The sequence below is a fragment of the Pleurodeles waltl genome, chromosome 4_1 (assembly GCF_031143425.1).
Source record: "Pleurodeles waltl isolate 20211129_DDA chromosome 4_1, aPleWal1.hap1.20221129, whole genome shotgun sequence".
NCBI lineage: Eukaryota > Metazoa > Chordata > Amphibia > Caudata > Salamandridae > Pleurodeles > Pleurodeles waltl.
The window spans coordinates 130271907-130298096 of NC_090442.1; the positions used below are offsets into that span (position 1 = coordinate 130271907).

General features: G+C 40.0%; 1 protein-coding gene across 1 annotated transcript; it reads right to left on the bottom strand.

Moving 5' to 3' along the window:
• Positions 1-59: 59 nt before the first annotated feature.
• Positions 60-25158, bottom strand: LOC138287449 (uncharacterized). The gene is made up of 6 exons (XM_069227879.1): positions 25018-25158; positions 19266-19451; positions 17824-18006; positions 14388-14550; positions 5283-5382; positions 60-2359 (listed from the first exon to the last, which is right to left on the bottom strand). Exons 1-6 carry the CDS (start codon positions 25036-25038, stop codon positions 2242-2244), a joined length of 771 nt encoding a protein of 256 aa, XP_069083980.1. The 5' UTR covers positions 25039-25158; the 3' UTR covers positions 60-2241.
• Between the last annotated feature and the right edge of the window lie 1032 nt (positions 25159-26190).

Sequence of the window (26190 nt, forward strand, 5' to 3'; positions counted from 1 at the left end):
GGTGTGCTGATTATATCTAAAGGAATTTTACTATAACCAATGATACAATGCAACTGTGAGAAGTGCTCGCTTTGAAATTATATAATTTCAACCTTTAAATGTGTGTATAGGGACACTTTTCTTTCTTGAAAAGACACCAAAATTAAAAGTGGCAACACATTACAATATAAGCTTTTATTTTATTAATTGCATTGCAAATTAAGACATAGAGCAGAGAAATGAGCAAAGACACTGGAGCATTTTCTCAAAGTACTAATTACATATATTTCTCATACTATGATCTATGCCTCCCATGCACCTTATTATCTCAGTCATATACCATGTATTAAGTAAACACAGTGGAAGTTAGTGCCAGGCCAAGTCAGAGATGCACTGTGTGACACCAAAACAGTTTATCAGGAAATAGCACATGTGAAGGAAATAATACTTCAGAGCTCCCTTTCACATAGTCTATGAATGATATTTGGGGGTGTGTGTGAAGTTTTTATTCTACTGGCGGAACTAGTAAAAGTAGTTTAATATTTTTTATAATTCGTGAAGACTTGAGATTTTGCCATTCCAAGACACTGGCTGGCCGTCATATTTATGGAATGGCACAATCCAGCGCAAAAGGTGGGCTAACTTTATGGAAAATGACATTAGCCGGGTGGGAGTGGGGATATGGGAGTAGTGGGTTTAGCGTAAAAAAATGACATTAGATTGGTTAGAGTAAAAAAATATGACTCTAACCAGCCTAGCGTCATTTCTTGATGCCAAACCTACCATACCACATGACTCCTGTCTTATAAAAGACAGGAGTCATGCCCACCACCCCAATGGCCAGCACAGGGGACAAGGGTCTTCTGGGCATGGCCACTGCACCCAGTACCATGTATGGGGGCCCATTTCAGGGCCCTGAATGGCACTCTGTTTACCTATACTTGCGTGCGATGGGGTCCCCCATCCTCCGCTGTCCCTCTGGTGTGGGTAGGGTTGTCCCTGGGGCCCGGGGAGGGCACCTGTGGGCTTATTCCATGGTGATCCAGATGGAAATAGGTCCACAGGTTCCCAGGCGTTAAATAATGGGGCTAAGCAAGCTTAGAGCTATTATTAGACCCGCCTCCCTCCCATGCACCATTTTTGCACAGGAGGATAAATAAGGCGCTAGGGCTTTTGAGTCATTCTTTGCCCAGGAATGCCTACCTTACATCTCATTGATGCAAGGTAGTTTTTCTCAGGCAAAAAATGACTTTAACTACAATATTTTGGCCCTAGACATGTCTAGTGCCAAAATATAATTATCAAGTTAAGTTTGCGCTGAATTAGTGTAAAGGAAATTGACGCTAATTCAGCGCAAACAGAGTATAAATATGACCCAAAGTGTCAAAGAGCTTTTCACCTCTTTTGCTAAAAACCACTAACTTTGCTGTGTTTTACTGTTCACACATCTTTGCAAACCTTCAGAAGTTTTGCTGCGTTTGCGAACATCCCCAAAAACTTCACTAAGTGTGCGGAAGAGAATAAATATACTTTTGCACACCCGTAATTATTATAGTAAATCATGCAAATCAACATCGTTACATTGTGCGTGCATTCAGCTTCTGGTCATGCTTTGTTTATGAATCCCAAATGGTAAAAACATGATAAAGTGGTCAGGTAACCTTCAAAGGCTTTGAGAAGACACAAGCCTCTATCTCGTTTGTGGGCTCTAAATCATGTCGTTCATGATGCTGTAGTACATCTTCAAAAATAGATTATCTTCAGTTTTCTTTAGATTACAAAATTGCTGAGTTTTCTCTTGGGATTACATGAGTTACAAAGTGCCGTTCTTCAGTGAAAATGTAAATTCTATAGTTTCAGCCTTGGTTCTGGGGTGGCATCCCTGGATGGGCAGTGGGTGCGTTATCATTGGGGTACTTATTTTTGTATTGACTTTATGATGGATTATATTCTCATTTCTTAACAGGTTGTGGGTAATATCAAAGACTGCAGCAATAGAGCCCTCTCCCCACTTTATCCCTCTTCCAGCAAATACATCTCTAATGTAAGGAAAGTAATGAAAGAAAGAAAAATCCCATTTTACATATTTTTACCCTTTAGCCGCTTTAGGAATGCATTAAAGCTTATTTGCACGTTTGTTCTGTACTGGACACCAAATTTTCTTGTGCTTGATAACCTGACCATAACACAGTCCAGTCATCCAAGCAAGCTCTCATCTCATTAGCCAAACAAAAGATGTGCTCATGAACATGATGGGCCCTGCTATTGTTCTTCACGGTTGCCCATGATGTCAGCAGTGGCGACCTCCTCAGCAATTTTGCATTGGTTGGAATTGCGTCGAACTTTTCCGTAGCCATTTTCACCCCATTCTGTCCCCCAACTGTAAGCAATAAGATTAGTGATATTAGTAACACATTACAAATTTATTCCCATTACAGAACAATTCTAACATTTAAAATGTTCTAAAGATATGCTTGTATTGTAATCATTCATTGAACTTTGATTCTTCTCTGTTATACAATCAAATCAGATCTCAAGGCTAGTTTTCTGTTTTCTCTCAGCTCTGTTAGCACTGCCGGTACTTTGCTCCAATTCAATGAGAGAAATTGATTTCTATGTAGTGTCTGATCAATGTTTTTTTGCTTTACAGAAGAGACCATTGCTTTCTTTGCGCCAAAATTGTTGAGAATTTTGACAGGAACACAGTAAATAGGATTCAGAGCTTCTGCAAAATTAGTTGAAAGAGCCATTCTGTATGGTTCCAAAATAAAGAAATACATATTATATTAAAGAAACATTTCTTAAATATCACAAACCTTAAAATATTTCTTGAACACTTCAATCTTGCCTCACCACATTTTTAGACGATTTATCATGGTAGTGATCTATCCCTCCTGAGCCTACTTTAAATACCCTTATACAGACACAAATATCCCAATTATAGTGGAAACCAGTGTGCATCTACACACTGGCATTAGTAAGAGAAAGGGGCAGTGTTAGACCTGTGAGCCTTGGTGTGCTCTTCCCCAAAACATTGCCTTCACCTCTCCTGTTTGATAAGCTAACCAGTGCTAAAGTGCTTCTGCGCTCTCCTTTAAACATGGTAATAAGGGCCTGTACCTGGTTGCCACACTTAATTTACTTGTAATAACCCAGAAAAGTGAACTACAAGTACCCAGGCCATGTATATTAAATGCCACTACTCAGCCTGCAGTAGTGGTTACGCCACCCTCTAAAGTGGCATTTTAAAACATGTTTTTAAACTGCCAATTCGACATAGCAAAAGAAACCTTTTGTGTGACCTAAACATTTCTTTAAAGACATATGTCACCCCTAAGGTAGGCCCATAAACAGCCCATAGGGCGGGGTGCAGTATATTTTAAAAAGTGGCACGTGTTTTTAAGCTTTATATGTCCTGGTAGTGAAGAAACTCCCCAAAGTTTTTTTTACTACAGTAAGGTTATCATTCCCACTGGGTTTCCTTATTACAGTTAATAGGAATGTCAAATTGGACTCAAATGAATTTTAATTTAAAATCACCAATAATGATTAAGTCACAGTTCTGAAAATGCCACTTTTAGAAAGTTGGCAAGTTCTTGTCCCATCCATTTGGTGCCTGTAGCCTGTGTCCTGGGCCACATAACTGTGAATAGCTTGGCAGTTGGCATTCTACCAGGATGGTGGGGGCAGAACTGTTCCCTGCCTCACTTTCATTTCACAGGACTGCCTCCAGAACCCTCACAAAGGCTTGACACTTGACAGTAGTATTTCGTCAGCCCAGACAACTTGATGTCTTGGCAGGGGAAGAGGAGAACTTTCCAGAACCAAATGGAGGATTGAGACGGTGGGAGCCATGATGGCAACCTAATTTCAAAGGCTGGCATAAATATTGGATAGTCTGAACCACCTCTGCAGTACATCCCTGGACCTGAGGAAGATTCAGAAGAAGGAGTACCTGCTGCTCTGCTGTCTAAATTACTGCCCTGCTTTGCCTCTGCTGGAAGAAGTGCCTTGCTGCCCTGCTGACTGACAAAGGACTGGACCTGCTCCACCCAAGGTGCATTGCCAGTTTAGCAGCAAGTCCTGTTAATTGGCACCTCCAAACTGTTGTATCTAACCTACTGAATCCTCTCCAGCTATGGCTTGCAGCTTTGTCCAAAAATGGGTCTGAATCCAAAGGTAAAACTCTTAACCCAGCTTGACTGTGACAGGCTCCTCTTCGATAATGATGCACTCCTCAGCCTGAAAATCTAGCTTTTCCTGCTCAGAGCTTTTTCTTACCATCTTCGACGGCTTCACAGAGGCTTACCCCAGCTGCTCTCTGCCAATGATGATGCCTCTTCTGATACAGACTGCTGCCTTGCCATGCTGAACTCTACCTTCTGCTGGACTTTTGTCTCAAACTGTTTTTAAGTCTGAAGGTAAGCCAAAAGTGGACCATCCATCTTTTGTATCTGACCCACGCTTCATTGGGTTTGCCTTAACGTTTGACTGTGCCTCAGTCTTGTGTGACCAGAAACACATGGTGGTGCTTTGATCATTTAGGTTCTATTTTTCACTTATGACTTTAAAAATACATAACTCTGGTTCTCCTGATTAGATTTAATAGGAAGGTAGGAAGAGCAAGAGGCAGGAAGCGGTAAACTACAAAGACAATTAGGCTTTCAAAGTCTTCCCAAAGCCAAACAGGTCAGCGATGACAGAATGGAAAGTCTAAGAGCAATCTAGCAGTCACCTTGGGACTTTCGTACTCAGTTCAGTTAAAAACAGGTTCTTTGACCATCAGGTGCTGCTGGAACAAATTGGACAATCTTCTAACAACAAAGTGCAAGACCATGTAGTCACCTGTGAACATGCAAAACAGATGAAACAGTACTCTGGCCTTTAATGGCAGCTGGTGTAAAGAGCAATATTCAGCTGCTCTTCTTCAGGCTAAAAATGAGGACGCACTGTGGTTGAAGGGTACTGTTTTTTGTCCCATATGATGAATTGCATTAAACATGGAATTCATGGATTTCAGTGGCAAAGCCTAACAACTACGTGGGCTACTCCATTACTCAGGGTCACCCCGAGCAACAAAGAGCTTAGTTCATGGAAATTGTGGCAAGAAATGATTCCAGCTAGTCAAATCTCTTCAGATTTATGGCTCAACAGTTCATGCACCACTCACTCAGAGCCCACTCTTATCATTTAGGAACCTATTACAAAGTTAGAGTGGACCAGGGCTTTTACTGGGGGACTGGTCCAAAGAGGGAATCATTTTGGTACAAGGGTCACAGAATTTCAGGTCTACAGAAGCTCACCTGTTCTTGATTATCCAAAAATCTTCGTCATTTTCCGTTCCATAACCAACAATGATGATGGCATGGTTTATTTCCTCTGCACAGTCTCCATCATATATCCCTATGAAAAACATGCTATAAAGTTAGAGATGTTCTAAACCCCAAAATTCAAATTAAATGCCAAGTCTGCTACCCCCTGATCTGTATAATCTTCACAATGCATACTAGAAGATCATTGTACTGGTTAATTTTCCTAATTTCTTTTATTACATTTGAGCTACACATAAGATCACCTACAAACACCTGGTCAAAGAGTCAAACTGCAGACTCACTATAGCACAATACTAAATGAGTAACAAAAAAAGGCAAGAACTTCCTCCAAAAACTCCCACCCCCTGCTCTCCACCTAGGAAGTAAAAATCTCGTAGCAAGTAAGCAGACTGTATTATATGCAAAGTGGGAGGGCAAGTTAACAAAATAAGCAAATTAAGGTGTACTAACTTTGTCAACTAAGAAGGGTCTTCTAGAATAAATTGGAGGATTCATAGGAAACGAGGAGAGCGCAGTTCTTGTATTCCTGGAAAACATTCTAATAAGCTGAGCCAATCTATCTTATGTGCCTTAAGTCTATGCTTTAGGGATAATTTAACTGTTTTCCTTGACCAAGGTTTCCCACACTTGCAGCAGCCAATCTGTAAGTTACAGGTCTGTATGCTTCCCCCTAGTAGAGTAAAATCACGTGTATAGCTGTTATGGAAGTGAATATTAATAGTTTTTCTCTCAAGAATCTGTGGGATTTATTACCAGAAAATGACCGCCCCAGAGCACTTCCCAGAGATTCCTTGGAATTTCCACTTCAAAAGAATAGTCTAACTTGCTGGGAACCTTGCCCCTATATCTATGTCACTTAGAACAATTTACAAAGATATTAGACCTTTAGGGCCACATACCAGGTGTCTGGTTTTGATTTATCTAATTTAGATATTTTATCTGGGGTATGATACCAATGTGTGAGGGTTTGTAATGGGTTTCTCTAAGTTTCACATTTTGAGCAGAGATGGTGCTCTGCCATATAAGTGTTTGGGGATATATCCCTACCAACCTCCCTGTCCCACTGTTTTTGGCCATTTGTCGGTCAAGGCAAGGCCCAATAATAGTTTATAAAGGACCTATATTACCTTGCAATTACGAGCCAGTCCTTCTGTCATTTTGTGAAGGATGAGAGTGGGGGTGCTGCTCTATTCTTCATCAAAGGGTACATAATCCAGTGCCCTATCTGCAAGTATGCAAACCTCTTCGTTTTTCACAGGTTACAATGCTTTCTGATGACTTTAAATGACGTTATTTGACCAATCTAAAACAGAGAGCCTAGTATAACCCATCTTCTCTCCCCCCATTTTAGGTCATTTTGTTTCTCCAGTGTGAGGAAAAGGTCCAAATTGAAGCATATGGTACGAAACAGCAATGGGTAGGACATTGGGCTCAGATGCTTGCTTACTTTGTCCCACACAAAATAAGCTGCCCTAGTCACAGACACAGATTATAATCCCCAGCTCCTCTGAGAGAGGTGCAACTAATCCATCCTGCACGGGCTGTGTTATTGTCTAGTGCAGACCTTAACTCCTGGTTCAACTGCAGTTGCTTAAGATAGCAGCCGGACAAGGCCACTGTGGCAGAAGCACCAGAATCTCCTGTAGCTGCCCCAGCTCATGACTGCTCCAACCAGCATTCCAGCATTGTCAACCCCTTACATGGAACCAGCTCCACCTGGGGGAGTTGATGGTTGCCGTAGGCAGAATCTGTAGGGGGGGGGGGAGAGCCCCTGTGTTCCTCAGCTTGCCACATCCCGTCTAACTAACTGCCCAGTTTAAAGATACTTATAGGAGTTATTTTTGGGAATATAAAATATTTATTATCTTGTATGGGAAAAATGTTCAATATGATCTTTTGGTAAATATCAATGTGATGCAGTTTGTATGTTACTACTGATTTTTGTGCAAATGGTATTTCTTGTACACGTAGACATTTAAGATCTTATTCCCCAGTTCTAGTTGCTAATAAATCCCTGTGGGGTCCTTACCTCTCAGTAAGGGTGACTAATCATAAGGCCCATGCTTGACTGTGTGGCTGGTAGCTCAAAAGAAGATTGTAGGAGGAGTCTGCTACTCCACATGGAAGCAAAGAGGATGTCTGAATTTTGTAAGGCTTGGGCATCAGGCCAATAGGAAAATTAATGAAAAACTGCAGGCTTATACATAGAAGACTCCTCTGGAGGCTGACAGTAGAGCCCTGGTAGACAGTGAAGCCAAGTCTGCTAGTGTAATTTTCAAGGGTGAGAGGTGGCATTCCTTTTATAAGACCCAACAGTTACTGGAATTGGATCCATTATATTTATTCTTTCAAAAATGTCTGTATTTCTCTTGTATTGTTCTATGTTCAACAGTAGCATACAAGAGGAGAATGTGAAACTTGAGGATTAGTAATTAGGAAGGTAATTAGTCAGTGCATGAGAATAAGATGTTCATATGGGTGGTCCAAAAAAAGCTTGACAAAGTTCAGAAGGGAGGCCATCACCATCATATCTTTTGTTAAGTTTACATGTCAGAAGGTGCACACCAGAAAAAATAACCTACTATTTAAGACAACAATGACAAATACTAGGCCCTTGCCTAGCCCTATAAAGTGAGTTCCGCCTTAAAACACCTGTTGAATGAAAGATGTTCACAGAACGAAGAAGGAGAACTTTCTAATCCCCATCCCCTGTGTTGCCTTCCTTCCCTAAAACAGACCACAAGAGTGTAAGTAATTTGTTTTTTAATTTGGATGTAACAAGTATCCAGCCAGAAGGCTCCCTAAGCAAAAGCAACAGTGGGGCAGAGAACCTTGAATTCACAAACACAGTAAACATTCCCTGTGACATGTTACAGTTATATGTTCTGGTCATTCCACAACTTGTGCAAGAGTCAACAGCATCAACTCTTTTGAGAAATTCCTCCTTCTTCCCTGAAATGACCATTGTCTATGCACACCTCATTTGGAAAAAAGACCCTCTTACAAAAGCATCCCGCATGACCACACAGTTCCCATGGTCATGATATTGACGCACATCACTTCTGCTCATCTTTAAGAAAGTCGGAATCAAGCTATATTTATACTGTCCACACAAAACGGTATATGGACGTACAATATCTTATGTCAATGTATTCCATGCCTTTTCCAGCACCATCATGGTAATCACAGGGCATTGCACTGTCAATCAGTCAATCAATCAAATATTCTTTATTCAGTTGTAAACACAAACCATAAATGATACAGACAAAAAGCATACAATTTCATATAGGCGATAAGCTTTTCCATAATTGCACTGCACACGATAATAATTTAGCGACATAAAAACAAGTTTTTGCATTAGATAATAACACCAAATAAAACAAGGCTGGATAGACTTGGGTAAAATGGGTGCCAGCAAACAGTAGAAGTATAAACAATTTTCACAGTTTGTTATAAAAAGAACAAAACATTATAAAGTGCAATGTGCACTGAGATGAGATGCCAAAACACATATACAAGGAATAACAACAGACTCAAAACCACTCACTCATGAAATGGTCAACAGAGGGTGGCTAAGGTTCAGTCTAAAACGAGTCAGTAACAACCAATGGGGGTGAGGCATATCCAAGTGAGGGTAAGGCTCAATAAGAACAGTGGTTTGTAGTGGAATATATAACTAAATATTTGCACATTGTCACTCTTTCTCTTTCATTAGGAGGCTTTTTAAGTACGCAGAATATCACCTTTGAAAGTTCTCAGGCTGCCCAAGTTTGGTAGAACTGGATTTAATAGAACCTATCCAAGGGATGGAGGCCACGCAATTCAGACTAAACAGTCTTATAACACCAGACAGTTAATCTCAAGATGAAGCCAAACAGATAACCATAGGAGAAGTGTTCATAACTGTAAAATGTCCTCCAAGTACCAAAAACTAAGTTCCTCATGAGTAATAAAAACAGAAGTACTCTGGGGAAGGCATAAAAGTCTTCTTAGGAATTTATTCTTAATTGCCCTTAGAACAAAATGTCCACATAGATCCATATTTCACTACCATGGTCAGCTACAGGGACACAGCACTATAAATCTTCAGTAGAATCTTAATGGATTTATGTTGCAGTCTCTTTGCAAAATCAAAGTCAGATGCAATACTCCTAGTAAATGATACGCTTATTGAAGACACCAGGGAGGACCACGACAAAGATGAATCAAATTGGACACCAAAAGAACAAAAATATGGAACACAGCTGATAGTATTTTTGGGTATCTTAAAAAGTCTATACTTAGTAGACCGAGTGCAAAGACCATAACATGGGATTTGGAAAAGTTGGTCCTTTAATCAAGCGTGTCCATAAAATTAACAAAAAAAATAAGCAAGCGACCGAGCCACAAGGCAGGACTAGCAATAAGGATGGCATCATCCTCACAGAGCAATACTATGATTGGAAAGGCTGCCAATTCACAGCAAGTCGATGCCACCCTCAACTAATGCCTCCTTAATTATTTAATTAATATGAGGGTGAAGGGAAACTTGGCCAATATGCAGCCTTGTCGAACACCCCACTTCAAGTTAAAGTGACTAGTGCATTCCCAAAACAAACATATTAAAATTAAGGTCACATTCAAGAGAAACTAGGGTCACTTCCACCCCAAGACGCACCATAATGTCACATAGTTTATCTCTATTAATACTATCAAAAGCGGTGCTCAGGTCAATGAAGGCCAGATGTAATGACCCTTGTTTAGCCACATTGCAGTTATGAATAATTGAATACAAATTGAGGCATTGGTTAACAGTACCTAGGTCCGATACTGATGTCTGATAAAATGGAACCTTGACTAGCCCAATTCACTAGTCTGTTCAAGACTACTCAGCCAAAGATCTGAACAACCGAGCAGATCAGAGAAATAGGGCAATAACATTTAGTGTTAGATGGGATACCCTTTGTAAAAACTGGACAATCATCGAGAGGGACCAAGAATTGGGTATTGAATGTTTGGCACCCCATTGAGATAGAGAGTAATTAAAGTTGACCAAAGTGCTAGCTTGGCTTTAAAAACATCTATTGGGTCTCCATAGACACCAATACCCTTGTTAGAAGGAAGCAGCTGTATAGTCTGGCACACCTCATCATGTGAGAATATCACAGGAACACTGAAAGCAGGTGATGAAGGAAAATTACACAATGTGGAAGGAATGTTAGGCACAGATTAGATGTGCTTGAAGTGTTTGACCAAAAGCTCAAGCGAGATAGTACAAAGTAAAGCTGGGTCAGTTGGAGGCTGAGAATTAGGGTGAATAATTATTTCCCAGAAAACGGTACCATCACGCATCTTAATAGCAGATAGCAATTCCTCCTATGCCTCATTCTACAAGGCTTGTTTAAACTCCTTCAATACCCTTCTAGAATTGTAATTTGTGTGTTATGGGTAACCACATAGATCATTCACAAATAATGTAATCACCTTACACGTCATATTATCTTCTAACCTAGCCTGTTTCCATTCTTTCACAAACACACAAAAGGTGAGGGGGGAATGCTTACAAATTGCCAAACCACTGTCAATCGCTTGGGTTAACATTCCAAACCATTGTTTCTGCTCTGCTAGGAGCAGTCCAGTCTGAACTACTAAGCTGGGTCCTCCCTGAACTGGAATGCAAGCAACTCAAGACCAGTTTCAGCTTGACTGGGCCTTTTCAGTTGGGTTCATCTTACTTCCAGTGGCAGAGTGTGCAAGGAGCCCGCATCTGGGAGTACCCTTGTCTACATAGGGTGTTACATCAAACGCATAAAAGGTGATGGGAGGAAATCTTGCAATTTGTAAAAACTGTAAAAAAATGGTAAACTTTGCACTTGTATAGCGCACTACTCACCCGTTAGGGTCTCAAGGCGATGTACGCATACCGCTGTGGAACCCCTCCTGGCTTTTCCCTGTGAGGCGCCCACTCCTGGACAGCCCCAGGGTGAAGCCAAGCATCCAAGCGCTGTGAGGGCCATTGTGGAGATTAAGCAAGCTATTGCCCAGAGTTACAGAGTGGGACCCATTAATTAGATTAGGCACTGAGGCGAGAATTATCTGGTCCAAGGGAATTGAGCCCAAGACCCGCTAACCACTGGGTAGTGTTCCATTCTTCCCATTTAAAATCTGCTCTATATATAAATGTTAGGACCACCCTATCAATGATATAAGCATTTTCATCTGGCCTCCTCTTGCGTATCACCTATTGATGGTATTCTTGACAAGGAATTTTTTATATATTATTAGATAGTAATGAGAGAACCAGGAATTTGACCAAAAACAGAAACGCAATGACTACTATCGTGGAGACATACATGTTAAAAGGCTTAAACAATAACTTTTCTCACCTCCACTATGCAAGTGGAAGTTCTTCTCTACATACAAATGTTTCTCATAAACAGTCATAAATGATCTTTTTTTACAAAATGTGGAAGAAATCTGGTGTAAAATTGTGATATGTCCAAGTAAGATCTTCATTGCTCCCTATTTTAGCAATTTGGGCAACTTATTTTAGCAATTTAGGCAACTTAGATAGCTTTCACGTAACGCTCCTTGTGTGTTGCACTATCACTTGATAGATGGTGTCTGATATTACTCAGTCCAAACACTCCATACTTCTGTGATCGCAATGTTATTCCATTTTCTTTTTAAGATTCTCAGTGTATTCTCCAATATATCATAGTGCACTCTTTTGCTCTTTAATACCTCACATTACCTTGAAAGCTCAACATTTCATCAAGACTCTTAAAGAGGATGACAAAAATAGCTGAGGCGAACATCAGCCCAAAAAACATCTCTTTAAAAGGGTATGTCCATTCAAATGTTACAAAGAAGGTCAAGTGTTTGGAGTCTTTGTGCAGTACAATTTGGTGCCACATGACTGCTATGTTTAGGTTGATGGATATCCCTGCACTCTTAAGTAATCATTCAAGTTGGGGAAGTCAGCATACATCCTGAATGGTCCATTTGCCTTTCGGGCAGAAAATTAGAACGCCCGTTTTGTACTCTCTATTCTTTGAAACATGTCAACCTAGTTGAGGTGATCTAGCCTTTGTTTTCATTCCTCCCTTAGCTACATTGGGCACTGTATGGACAAGAGGTTGAAAATTAGACATGAGCCCTTTAAGTTTATCAACTTTTCAAATGCACATCTCAGCAAACGTCTATTCCAAATAAGGTTCTTGGAATAAACTGACCTTCTGAAGATTTTAAAAGCTACAAAATCCATAAAGCAAGTCTTTTGGTCTGGTCATAAGTTGTATTCTAAACAAGATATCACCAAATCTACTGCTTATAGATGCAAGGAAGTCCTCTCTCTTCAACCAGCTCTGAGGAATATGGGAGCTCATTTTGGTTTGCTTCATCCATGTTCTTTCAAAGTCAATTATAAAGATAAATCGTTTACCTTCACAGACTCTGCAAAGCTTAAGAAATGTATTAAGAGAATTCTTGTACTTCTATAGGCATTGCTGGTTCTTCCCATTATTTTTTTCTTTCACTATGTCTGCTTATGTTTCCCATGCTATTCGTTATTCCTCACACATATGCGGAAGATTCTTATTTTTTCATTTTTTAAATACTTTCTTTTTCCTTACAGGGTATCTTTCACTCATTTGTCATTATCCTGTTACACATGATTGTGTGGCATGTGTCCGCTCCTTGTGTTTGTCCTTGTGATGTGCTGTCACCACCCTCCCCTTGTTTACCATTACAAACAGGAATTTCCTTCAGTCTCCAGTTTTATGGCTTTTACTGTCTTCTTCTTACATACGATCATATTTCATTTCTCCATCTTTATTCTATCCTTATCCTTCTTCACTAATTAGTTTAAAATTGTCATAATTCAGAGTTATTACTTGGAATGTCAATGGTTTGAATAATCCTATTAAACAGCAGAGAATTCTCTTTCTTGCATAGCAAAATACTCTCCTGATAGAGGGTGGCATTAGCATGGTGCAACGAGGAGAAATACTTTTATTTCTCCTCATTTTTGCTCTTTCTATGTGTGCAAAACACCTCGAATGTTTGTTTCTGTGTAGGAAAGTGTTACTGCACATAAAGAATCATTCAATAAAGATGATTTGCTGAATTCTGCAGCACACATAGGTGTAACAAATCACCATTGTTGATTGTTTATGTGCAGAAAGCAACACCTTCCTGCACATAAACAATAATTCCCGTCAATGTAGACACCCTTGCACTAAGGTGCAAGGATACCTGCATTGGTTCTGGCAGCTAAATTTAGCACCAGCGCTAGGGGAAACGCAGGGGTGCACCGTATTTGTGTAAATACGGTGCATCCCTGCGTTTCTGAAGTGAAGCAGAGTGGCACTGCCAATGTTGGCGCAGCACCACGCTGCGCTACTTCTGTGTAAATATGTCCCTTAATGTTTACATTTTCTGATGTACACTTCTGCTTGTGGTCTACTGATTGCTGTTATATATGCAAATATGTTAGCTATCCTGATTTTTCTTGATTTCAATTCATACAACACCCTTATCTTTCTCTCCCTTCCATTCCCCTCCCCTCCCTTGTATTTTCCAGAAAAACTCCATAAAACTCTTAAAATTAGGTGTACATCATATAATCAATTAACTACGCTTTTTTTGTTGTAACCTTTTTCTAATCATATTATTATAGTGTGCCTTGTGCCCTGTTAGTATGTTGGCACAACTATTGCTTTTCACTCCTTTCGTGTATGATGCTAATTGTCTTTTCATAATAAAGCTTTTCTAAACAGTAGAATTATACACTGAGATTTAGGTCAGTAGAGCTACTTCTGTCAGTAGAAAGAGGTGTGCATGGTCTAGTCTAGAGTAATCATAAGAAGAGTCCCCTGGCATCAGCACCATCAGTTTAGCTATCCCTGCGCGGATGTGAAAGGTACCTTAAGGAGCAGGGCTTTCTCCTTGACTCTTGGTCCTGGCAGCCATTGAGCTATTGGGCACAATAACTGCTCAACCCATCAGGCTATTGAAAGGACACATACATTTTTTACAAACTTTTGTATGCTTTGTTTATAATGGTCACTTGACAGATCGAAATAAAAATATTACCTTCCCCGTTATACAACTGAAAATCCTGGGAGACAGCGAATGCTACAGTAACCGGTCCCTCGAAGGCCACTGCAGCAGCAATGTTGGATTCTTCTGGCAGAACGTAAAATTTGGATATATTCATTTTTATGGCATCTTTCTCTTGGTAGGCGCACATCTCAGCCTATTGGATGGAATACAAAGAACCTTGAGTGAGCAAAAAATATTTAGGGGCAGATTTAAGGAAAGCGGTTCTGCACCCAGTGCATTGCCACTTTCCTTGCACACCTTAGCATCCCCCTATGGCCACCATGTGTGCACCATATTTAAGATAGTAGGGGGCAATAGCGTCAATATTTTGATGCTATTGGTGTACTAAAATGTTGGCGCTAAACCTGAACAGTACATAGGGACCCATTGTAAATTATGGTGTGCCCCCTTTTAACTCCTGCTCTGAGCAGGAGTTAAAAGTGCCGAAAAAAATGATGCAAAGAAATCTCTTAGATTTTGTTACGCCATTATTTCGGCTTCCTTAACGGGCGAACGCCCCCTTCGCATACAGTATGCATTGCGCATGCATAATGTAATGCAAAGGGTTACAAAGTGGTACAATGCATGCATTGCACCACTTTTAAATATGCATGGCGTTTTTGGCAATCTAACGACACAATAGTGTCAAAGAAATGATGCTAATATGCCAGTAGATGGCTCTAGGGGCTCTTAAATCTCTTACATCTGGGTCTTAGTTTTCTTTTATGGACAGTGAAAGCTAATCACATGAAACGTGCTACTGTGGTAAGAGGTGATTTCTGATCCAGGCCTCATATTATTCGACTGCAAACATCAACCCTCGGTTTCATTATGCTACTGACCGAGACAGCCTGAAAATCCTGTTTGAGTAACTGTTTAGCTGAGCGCCAACATGAATTAAATATTATTTTGTTTCCTCTTTTCCAAATGTATAATTATTAGATAAAGATTGCAAAGATATATACAATTGGGTTTTTGTTCTAAAATTAGAACTTTTGCAATAGTTATAATATTGTATGATCCGAATTTTCACCATTTTATGCGTCTGTGTAATTGTTTCCCCTTTTCCCTTGACAATGTAGCTTTCCCCACAGAGGAAATCCAAACAAGCTATGCTTTCAGACATAAACACTTCCCCGTTTGAGGCTTTAGAGCAAAGTTTGGGAAAGGCAAAGTTGGGGCGTAAACAAACGTAATTTAGTAAATTCCAAAAACTATGTAAATGCTTATGATTGTGAACTTTGCTAAACATTGTTTGTCTACTAAGATCTTCACACCACCCTTGCCTATATCCATCTGCAGACAGAATCTAAAATCGAGCAGTGTCCTGGGACTTACTCTCCACTTCCGGGAATCAGAAGATTCTGTCCAAGATACTATGGTTTATTGGAGGACTATTAATGCAGCTCCTAGATCTCCTGGAACCAATTAGCAATATGTGCATGAGTCGATTGGTGGAGAGCTTCATGCCAAATGTGGTTTGCTTGCAGCAGAGAACAGTTCCTCACTACATATCAGGCAGAAAGAGTCTGATCTCCCATGGCAGGATGAGCACTGGTCTTTTAACCCCACCTCAACAATACTTTTAGAAATAAAGGTAAAATAAACCTAAGATAATGCCAAAGTATGTTGTGATTGGCTAGTCTAAAAGAATGAATACTTCAATGCAAAATCAGAACTCATGCATGAGTAAAATTAATTCTTGCACTTAGGTCTGAGTGTAGAAGGTGGACACAGCCAATTTAAGTCATTCCAAATTCAACTGACTTTCTTCAGATAGACTTGGCACTGGTTTTCACATGAGGACTTTGACAGCAAGCCTGTGGAAGGAGCTCATCCTGCGGTGCTACCAGTCAGGTACACTCCCTACCCAGCTCACTCTTAGAGACAAGCCTTATTAATACTCCTTTGAAAAGACAATGGGTCTGAACTAGCGTTTAGAGGACAAATTGCACAGTTACAAACGTGACAGATATCCCGTCAGACTTATTTCAAGTGCATTACATGTTTGTGATGGAATATCCAGCCGCCAAACTCTAAATCAGACTTAAGGTCAGTCTTAGAGATCCTTTGAACCAAGATACTAAACTGTGAGACAGGTTTGCAACAGAGAGCCCTTGTACATCTCTGTCTCTTAGTAGCTGTAGCTAGGTGTACGCCCTGCTTGAGTATAGCGCATTCTGCCTTGACGCACTCTTGCTATTTTGTTTGTGACATCATTATAAGTGGCCTCAGTCGAGAAAATGCAAACAGTTTCCTTCCTTGAGCAAGAGTGCAGCAGAACGCACTCAACCCTCGCGGTCACACTCCATCAGGGCTAGCAGCCGGCTCACCTGTACCTCAAGCACAGACTCATCATCAGTCTGAGCTGTGAGCTCTGTGGATGTCACCACCAGAAAGACATTAGTGGGCGTGGCATCTCTACAAACGCCAGCCTACCCTTTGAAGCTATCAGGGGCAGAGAATTAAATACCCAAAACAACCATTTGATATTGTCGATTTCTATTGAGGTGGAAGGACAAGCTCAGGCAATTTGCAGTGCAGCATCTGCCTGAAGAGATGCTGACCGCATCCTTTGTAAATGAGCTTAAAAAGAACACTATTAGAGTCCAAAGACAGTTTCTCTCTTGATAGCTGATTCTGCGCTTATATATATATATATATATATATATATATATATCTTACCATGTTCAAAAGTTACAATTTTAATGGCTAATTTACTTTATAAATGTATACAAAATAATTCAAACTGCAATTGCCTCCTAATTTCCTAATAAAGCAGTACTTTTCAGTAAAATCTGGTGTAAAACTATACCTCTTCCCGTACAGTCAAATTTCTCAGAAATGTTTGTTTTGTACAGAAAGCAGATATTATTGATTTAGCACCACTAAGGCCTGTCTATGAGGAAAAGAATGGCACCATTTTAGCCTAAATGGAATAAAGGTGAGCCCAAAATTGAGAAGGTTATATAAATCTTACTGCAAAGAGGTGATCCAACTTCTACTGGCCAGCTCGTATGTCCAGCAAGGATAAATATACTGCTATGTTAGTTGTTGCTTGATGCGTACTGTTCCCTTCTGAAACACTATTGTAGTGGAGACAACATATCAAATGGTCACAATATTTTGACTAGAATATTGACGGACAAAATATGGAACAAGTAAGCACACAGAGGGAGTTAAGGATTCACTACTCTTAACGCCACGTTTACATACCTTGAAGATATGCACAAGGCAAATGAGGTGAAGTTAGGTATAAAAATGTATACAAACTTACCCTTTGATATTTTGTCACTGATATGCTGGTCACCCTATTGTGACCATTTTATATTTTCCCTTTGATTTCCTAACCTACACCCCGAAATACACTTTTCAATAAATACATACATTTGGATGTCTTTGTCTCTATTGTGATTAAGAGACTTACATGTTCAACATATTTGTAATCTTCTTTTTTCATAATTCCGTGTTCACTGATATATTCAAAGGCGTATCTTGGCAATCCTCCACAGCAGGCTTGGTTTCGTGAGTCGCAGTCCACAAGTTGCTGCTCACTGAAGTCTAAGAGTTGTTTATGTTTAATACAGTAACGGGATTCTATGGCTCCAATCTGTGTAAAGAAACATTAGTGCCTGCTTTAGTAACAAAAGTAAAATCACACATTGGTGAAAAACAATAACCAATTCATTGAGAATGTGCAAAAACATAGTGTGGTGCCACTTTTGGCCTTTCTGGAGTAAATTATCCTAGAATTGTCCTTTTACATGAAACCCTACAGATGCATTCAAGATCCACAAAATCCAATATAGAATCTAGTTTCTAGTCCAGACAACGGGCAAGAACTACATTGCCTGTTGTGAGGAATTAAATCCTCTCAATGGAATCACAGCCTGCCTATCCATACTCCTGATATCTATGGATTCTTCTCCATTATCATTATCATCTGATCAATAGCTGGTTCTCCATCCAGATCCATCAATGACTGCCTCTCCATACTCAAACAACAGTTGCCCCTCCATTCTAAATCTATTGCCTCCGACACTATTACCATCTAAATTCAAGAAGCCACTCTAATGCCTCCCTACAAAGATTTCCCTGTCACCATTGAAACTGACAGCTGGGGAAATGGAAACTCTTGTTCTGTGGCCTAATTCCTTTTATATAAGCCTTCCACATGCTCTGTTTCCCTATTATTTAATATTTATATGCTCTGTCTCAAGAAATAGTGTTTTGATTGCATGTTGATGATATGCAGAATTCCCAAGAACAATGATATATCCTATCCAAGGTGCTGAATATCTCAGAGGAGAGGATGAGGAGAGAAAGGAGCGGATGGGTAAAAGAGACATCAAATGAAACAGGTCAACAATCCTCTTAGCCTTTATCACGTCTGCAAAATAGCATTCCACATCATGCCCCCACAACCCAACCTTTTCAAAATGAGTCACAAGCCTAGGTTCTTCCAAGTCCACAAGCTCAGCATACACTTAGAAATGAAGGGGAAACATAGCTCTTACAGCTGAGGCAATGTTGGATTACAGTCCTGCACATCGACAATAACCAGTTTGGAGAAGATAGTGGAACTAAACAAATGCACATTACATCAGATATACGAAGAACTAGTCAAAATAATAGCTAATTGCAAGCTTAATAATATAGCTCATTTTATCCCAACTAGAGTGCAAGAATGTAGTTAAAACATTGTGCATAATATTCGTTTTTTTATGTCCCAACCAGACATACCATACCCCAAAAGTTACTGAACACTCACACACCACACATCCTTATGAGTCATGTGAAAAACACTGCACTGTTCCCAGGGAATAAAGCTGCTGTACATGTGTCAAAAGTTAAAATGTAAATGCTTACGGTGGCAAATGCCCAGCAAGATCCACAGAAGGAGCCTTGATTTTTGGGTTCTGTCACACAATGTTCCTTCCTCCAGTCAACCTCTTTGGGAAGGTTGATGGTATTTCTGTATTTATTGACTTCCATGGGTTTCTCTGCAGATTGTGTAGCCATCAGACATCCCCTTGAGTTTCGTTCATGTGTTGTCTGTGTATAACAAATGGAATTAAATGTTTAATGTGTCATAATGCAGTGGAATTTGCACTGTGGGAGAAGTCTGTATCTTTGGAAGGAGCAAGAAGTCTCCTCTCAGGATATAGGAAGGGGGAATCTGATCTGCTCTAAATCGTCAATGCACAATTAAAACAACTATTTGCAGTAAAAAGAAGTAGCTCCCTACTGTTTCCATGAAGATAACTAATCAAGACTGAACATTTGTTGATAAACTAGTTTCAGACTTTTTCCCAGCTACCACACAATGGAGGTCTCTGCAGCATGATCATCTATGTATATCTTGTAGTTGGATGACTGTGTTCAATCAGCGTCTTCTTCTCACAGGTGCATGGGTTCATTATTCATCTTTCCATGGAACACATAACAACACATTATGATACAATTTAATTATTGTATACTGTTGTAGCTTGGCTCCTGAAATCAAAGAAGGAAAAATACACAGCAAAAAGACAATAATTTCAAATTAACATAAGTCATTTTAATTTTGATGCCTATATGAACTATGGTAAACTTTAACAAGGACACTATATAAATGCGTGTGTAGTGCAGATGAATGAGTTTAAACGTTATGCTTAGCGTAAAATGATGCAAATCTTCACTAGTAGCCATTCCTAATATTTCTCACTCATGTCTAGAGATTTCAGAAACATATTCAAGTCACCAAAAGTAAAGTAAATTTACCAAAACGCCAAGGTAGAAGACGTGAAATCAAACAATATTAGCTAATAATGATATCACAGCAAGTGTTGTCATGTGATGCTTGACCATGATGCCATCACAGAAAGTGGATCTTAAAAGCAAAGAATGGCACATTTAGCAATCCTTGGCAATGTGTTGAAGTGGTTTTTAGACGAGGTAAATATTGTCTGATAGAGCTTATGTTCTTAAAGGCCAGTTTTTCTTCTCTGAAAATATGTGGCCACATTCTTCTAAGAGATTTAGTTTTAGGTCATTTGAACATTGCAGGTTGAATCGCTATACCTTTGAAATCCCCTTTTCCCATATCAGGGGAGCCAAATATTTGTAAGTTAAGTAGTAATAGTAAGGGCACGTGGGACAGAATAAATTAGCCTGCATTGTACTTCTGTACCCAATGTCCCTTTTCAATGTTTAACTTATTTTATTGTTTTGTTTCTCGCATACAGGCACATAAAGTATGCCAACATTTTACTGGTAGACTGCAGCAAACAAGTACTTTCTTTTATGTAGACGTTAAACGTAAAGGGTTTTTTAGAACATTAGTAGCATTATCAAGGATGCCTTATTTTATTTTATTTATTATTTTTAAGCAGGTAAATACTGGTGAAGTTTCCCCAGCGTTGGATTCTCCAAAGTCAGTTCCTAGTTCAAATTATTTCAGTATGCTTAAAAAAATGTATTGCAAAAATAACTTTTAAGACATTTCCTGAATTGAAAAAGATTATTACTTGATAGCTGTATTTAGGAAAGTGATTTCAGGTCTTGGCTGTATGCAAAAGAGCATCTTGCTAGCCTTAAGTGAAGGAACAATGTGAAGAAAAGACGAGGAAGATCAGAAATTCCTGTTAAGTTGATAGAGACGAAAGGGATTTCAAGATGAAGAAAACGTTTCACGCTGGAGTGCTATATGACAAATGGTGTCTTCAACAGGATCCTTACACTTGATATATTACAATGGGCCTGATTACAACTTTGGAGGAGGTGTTAATCCGTCCCAAAAGTGACGGTAAAGTGACGATATACCACCAGCCGTATTACGAGTCCATTATATCCTATGGAACTCGTAATAAGGCTGGTGGTATATCCGTCACGTTTGGGACGGATTAACACCTCCTCCAAAGTTGTAATCAGGCCCAATATTCCTTTACACACCGTGCAAACCTCCTATCAGCAACCTCATTAAAATTTCTCCTAACGTGTTGCAATCAGGTATTTCTCTTTTCATGGAAAAGTCCAACCTTCAAAAATTGATTTTTCTCTGGCCACACACCAGTTCACCCACCTCCTCAACTTACAGATATCCAGTTTGGTGGGTTAGAACTGCCTGGTTCAATAGAGATGTCCTAATGGACCAACATCAGATCCAAAGTGTTGAGAAAGCACTTGAATTTTGAGATGTCTATTTCAAGATTTATCCACAAACGTATCATGTGAGAAGTCTCTATGGTATCTATGTGCATAGCTGTCATCAATTCTGAATGTTTCTCCCCCTAGAAAGGTTGGCTTACACTCCAGTCCCTAACTGTGTGATAGGTGGTGCCTTTGTCCCTGTTGCAACGCACATGACCTATAAGCTCCATAGTAAAAATGTTGGACCTGCAGAGGTATGTTTTAGGTAAAGTGTTTGGGGTAATGGGTCAGAAATTAGATTTTATAGCCTCCTTACTCGGATGGGAGGTTCTTGCCCCAGTTCTCCTTTGTAGTTGGGGACAATTCTGCCTCTCATATGTCTCTGCATCATAGCAAGATGTCTGGAATGTTCCAGAGGAGTGTCTAACAAGTCTTAGTCTTATCTGCTAGCCCCTCCATTACCACCTTAACCTTTTTTGAGGTGTGTAGTCCTGTAAATTATCTGAGCTTTATCCACAGGTATAGAAGGCATGGCATATTTGTGGATAGCACAAATGTTCCTTCTGTTTGAGGTCACTTACCATCTGCTTTTCGAAAACTATTTCATTTCATTATTCCATATTAGAACATTTGCATGTTGGGCGCTCCATTGGAGACAATGGAGTGCTCTGGACTTTTACTGACTGGTAAAAGCCCGGAGCGTCAACATTCCAATGTTCATTGTTCACAGCAAAAGCCTCCATGAGGACTTTGTTTTATTTATTAGAACATTTTGCCCTCTAGTGACAGAATGTTCTAATAGCCTTATAGCACTACGTAGCTGGACTATACCGTCAATTAAAGTCCTGCTCCCTTCTTAAAGGCCCTAGTCTTCGGCTTGCACCTTTAACGCTGGGTTGGGCTTTAATGGCTGGTATAGCCTGCTACGGTGGGCTCTAAGGCTATATTTCATCCCTCACACAATTTGGTAATACCCATTACATCCCAGGCCCTAAGGCCACCTAATTTTACAACCAACTTCATGGCAGACTCTTTACATAAGGTATCATTCACAACCAATGAGTGGGCTTCAGGTAGTACCTTTACAGACACGATAGGGAGATACCACGATCATGCACCAATTAAAGCAGCTTTGCAAATGATATACATGGGATCTTAGAGTCCAGGAACAGGGTTAGGTGTATGCTCTATAAATATATTGTAGGCAGTGGTAACTATATAAATAGATGTTGGATCATGGCATTATATCTCAGTCCTAGAATCTGTCCTCCACTAAGTTGAGATGGCACCCAGTAAGAGGTCCAGGAGACTATAGTAGATTCAATTCAGTTAACAGCCAATCAGCATTTACAAAGTACACAAAGATGTCTGGAAATGTTAAATTAAGTCCATGAGAAACTAGAGAATATTGTCAGATTAGAACAACATAAACTCATCTGTGCTGTCATGCTAGAGAAACCTGCTAATCATTGGGTCCTTCCTAATCCAGCAGGGGTTTCAAAGTTAATGAGAATATGATTGTTGGATGGGGCAATCATACCATTGATGAATGACAATTTATCCAACAAAATAGCAATCACCCTCACTGTGTCCATAGGGTCCTTATGCAGGATAGTGAGCCAAGAGATATATGGTCCAAACCTGATTTTCTACGAGTTTTCCTTCATAGAGTCAAATGCCTTCTCGGTTTCAAGGAACCATATTGCCACAGAGCTGCTAATATCTGGGTCGCATCCAAACAGTTGTAGGGATGACACAGATTTGAAAGCGTTAATCTGTGGAGCATAAGCCCTGACACTCAATCAGGATGGAACAGGGGGGAACAGGCAGTAGGAAGCTAGTCTCAAGCACAAGATATTCACAAGCAAAAGATATTGGGTGCTAGGACTGACATAATTCTGTGGGCTTGCCCTCTTTGTGCATCAATGAGATTGGGAAGTGTCTCATGCCAGGCCGTAAGATATCATCTGTTTGGTCTCCTGAAACATGTACAGGAGTTTCAGGATGATCAAGCTAAAAAATCCCCTAGGCAGCTTGGGTAGAAGGTTGTTAGATCTGAGAACTTTGCCAGTGGACCTTGGTAACAGCAGCATCAATCTCTTCTACTGTCTGTTCTTCTAACTGAAAAATATAGAAATCAATTAGTGTGGGAAGCTCAAGAACCACAAAACACACAAAAGTGATGAGAAGAATGCTTATAGTGAGTCTAACCAATGGCAACCAGTCGATGTAGCATTACAACCATAATTTTTGCATTTTTAAGGAAGAAAATGATCCTCCATAAACTGTTCAATTAGAGAGGCATCATCCATGAACACTAAGATTTTTCCCTCTTTGTAACAGATGGTTGTCCTCTCTGCATCATTCACTCTTCATCTTCATCTACATGTCTCTTTGTGGTTGCTCAGACATGCTATAATCTTCTTAGCTTTGTTTTTATTTTTGTATATATTGTTTTAAACTCCCATGTAGTGTGCCCTCACTGCATCTGTTATTGGTATTCTATTTGTTCTTATGTCAATGCAATATACATCACCCCTGTTGGTCAGTCATGGTGGATGCATCCCTTTCTGCTGCAAAAAAAAGTAGTTTCAAGATCTCTGATTTTCAGAATGCTTTGTTAGTTCTTAGGGGCAATGCAGGACATCTCAAAGAAGGAGGCTGTTGACAACTACTGGGCAATCAGGGTATAGTTGTGCAGGTCGTGTGTTTAACCTTAGAACATTCCTACGCCTCCATTCATTAGCACAGATGATTTTATGTTGTCCCAATCAGCTTTATTAGATTGATTATAGGGGGACCAGAAGGTGCATAGGAACCAAAATGAAATTGAGGTTACTATGGGGGAAGGTCTAGAAAGCTTTGGAGTTGAAATTACAACCTTTTAAAAGTTTAGGCAGTTAGGGAGAACTAGAGAAATGAGCTTATCCCACATTCTTATTTGCCTTAATGGGTGGTTGACAATGCACAAGCCAGCTCAGGCTTTGTTCTGAAATGCAAATTCAATATCCCACCCACACCTCATACAGCACTTTCACACCTTCTGTAACCTTTTTTTTTATTTCCCTCCCTTTGCTTTCATTCTATACAGATCTCAGGTGCTTCGAAGTTAGGTTTGCACTATATAAATTCTATAAATACACATTCCAATGGGACATTATTGAATATTGGAACAATAACACTGAGCATGCAATGCACAGTTTACAAAGGTTGCCATGGAATATGTTTTCAAAACTTCTAAAGGGGAGGGTGGCAAAAAGATTTTAAAAAGTATTGGCTCCAGGGATGCTTGTTTAGTGATACGACAATAAGAGTAAGCCACAGACAGGAAATTAGTTCTGTATTTTCAATTATATCACTTACATTGATCTCTCAGTAAGAGGTCCAACATATTTGTGTTGCAAATGTGTGTATCATGAACCATTAAGCATGTAATAAACAATATTGATGAGTTTATATTGTAGATCTAACAGGAAAGATAAGCTCTTACCAAATCTGCAAAATGGTTCATTTCCAATCGGTAACTCTTGTTGCCATGGTCTGCCAGAAGGTTGTGATCCCTAACTTTTTGCCACGTCGCCTCCCATGCATTCCTTCTGAACTTTTCCACATCAGCAGTTAAGTATTTCTTTCCTGAAAAGAAGAAGAAATGCTAATAGGAACCGCCCTTTGTGCAACATTGCACAGATGTAGGAAAGTGGATTATTGGTAAGGGCAGGTAAGTACCTACACTTAGCAACAGGCCACTAACCTCCACTTAGGTCCAGTTAGGTCTCAATAAATTAAACCCAGCTCAACCCTTGGGAGCTTGGCAACGAACAACAAGGCTTAACTTAGGAGAGAATTGTGTAAAGCATTTCAAAATCACAAAACAGTAAATAAGTAAAACACAAAACACAATATGAATCCAACACCAATTATAGATTATATTTTTGTCTTTAAAATTACACCAAAATGATTAAAATTGGATAAGAGGAACCAGAGATATGACTTTTAAAAAAATAACGTTTTCAAGCGCTTAGAAGCAACCAGCTTTAAGGGTTAAAAAAAGGTCACACTGGAAAGGGACAAAGTCCAGAGGTCAGGCTACCCACGAGGTAACACTGTCCCACTTACTTTCAGAAGTGTTTCTTGATTCAGGAAAGTGGTCCACAGCACCAACCAAGGGTTCAGAGGCTCTGGTTTGCCTCTTGGGGCCTGGGACTACAACTCCCATAATGCACCTCTACAACTTATGGAGTTGCTCCAAACATCTCCAAAATTCTGCATCTTCTTCCGGAGATCCTTTTTGGGCCCTTGAAGTGTCCACAACTTGATCCAAGGTTCCAGAAGTTCTGAGCTGCGCCTTGGGAGTTGGGACTACAATTCCAAGATTGCACCTCGTCAGAATCCTCAAATGGCCACTGGGTGCCTGTCAGCTGGGCTCTGCTTGCAGGACGTGATGCAGGGGACTATGGGCAGCTCCTTTGTACCAGTAGCAAACAGAGAGTCCCTTTGTGAAGAATTAGAAGACAGGCAAAGTCCGTTTTGTGGTGAAGCCCAAGTGTGCAGCTGGTGCAGTCCTTCAGAGTGCAGTGTCCAGGTGCAGGTCAGGGGTTCAGCAGGGCAGCCCTTCTTCTTCTTTGTCTTGTTCCTTGTAGGGATCTGAGGTGTGGGTGCAGCT

Coding starts and splice junctions, on each gene's coding strand:
- LOC138287449 (XM_069227879.1), bottom strand. CDS start 25,038: ATGAACCATTTTGCAGATTTG. Junction 14,551..17,823: donor ATTACAAATATGTTGAACAT/GTAAGTCTCTTA, acceptor TCCATCCAATAG/GCTGAGATGTGCGCCTACCA. Junction 2,360..5,282: donor TTTTGGATAATCAAGAACAG/GTGAGCTTCTGT, acceptor TATTGCTTACAG/TTGGGGGACAGAATGGGGTG.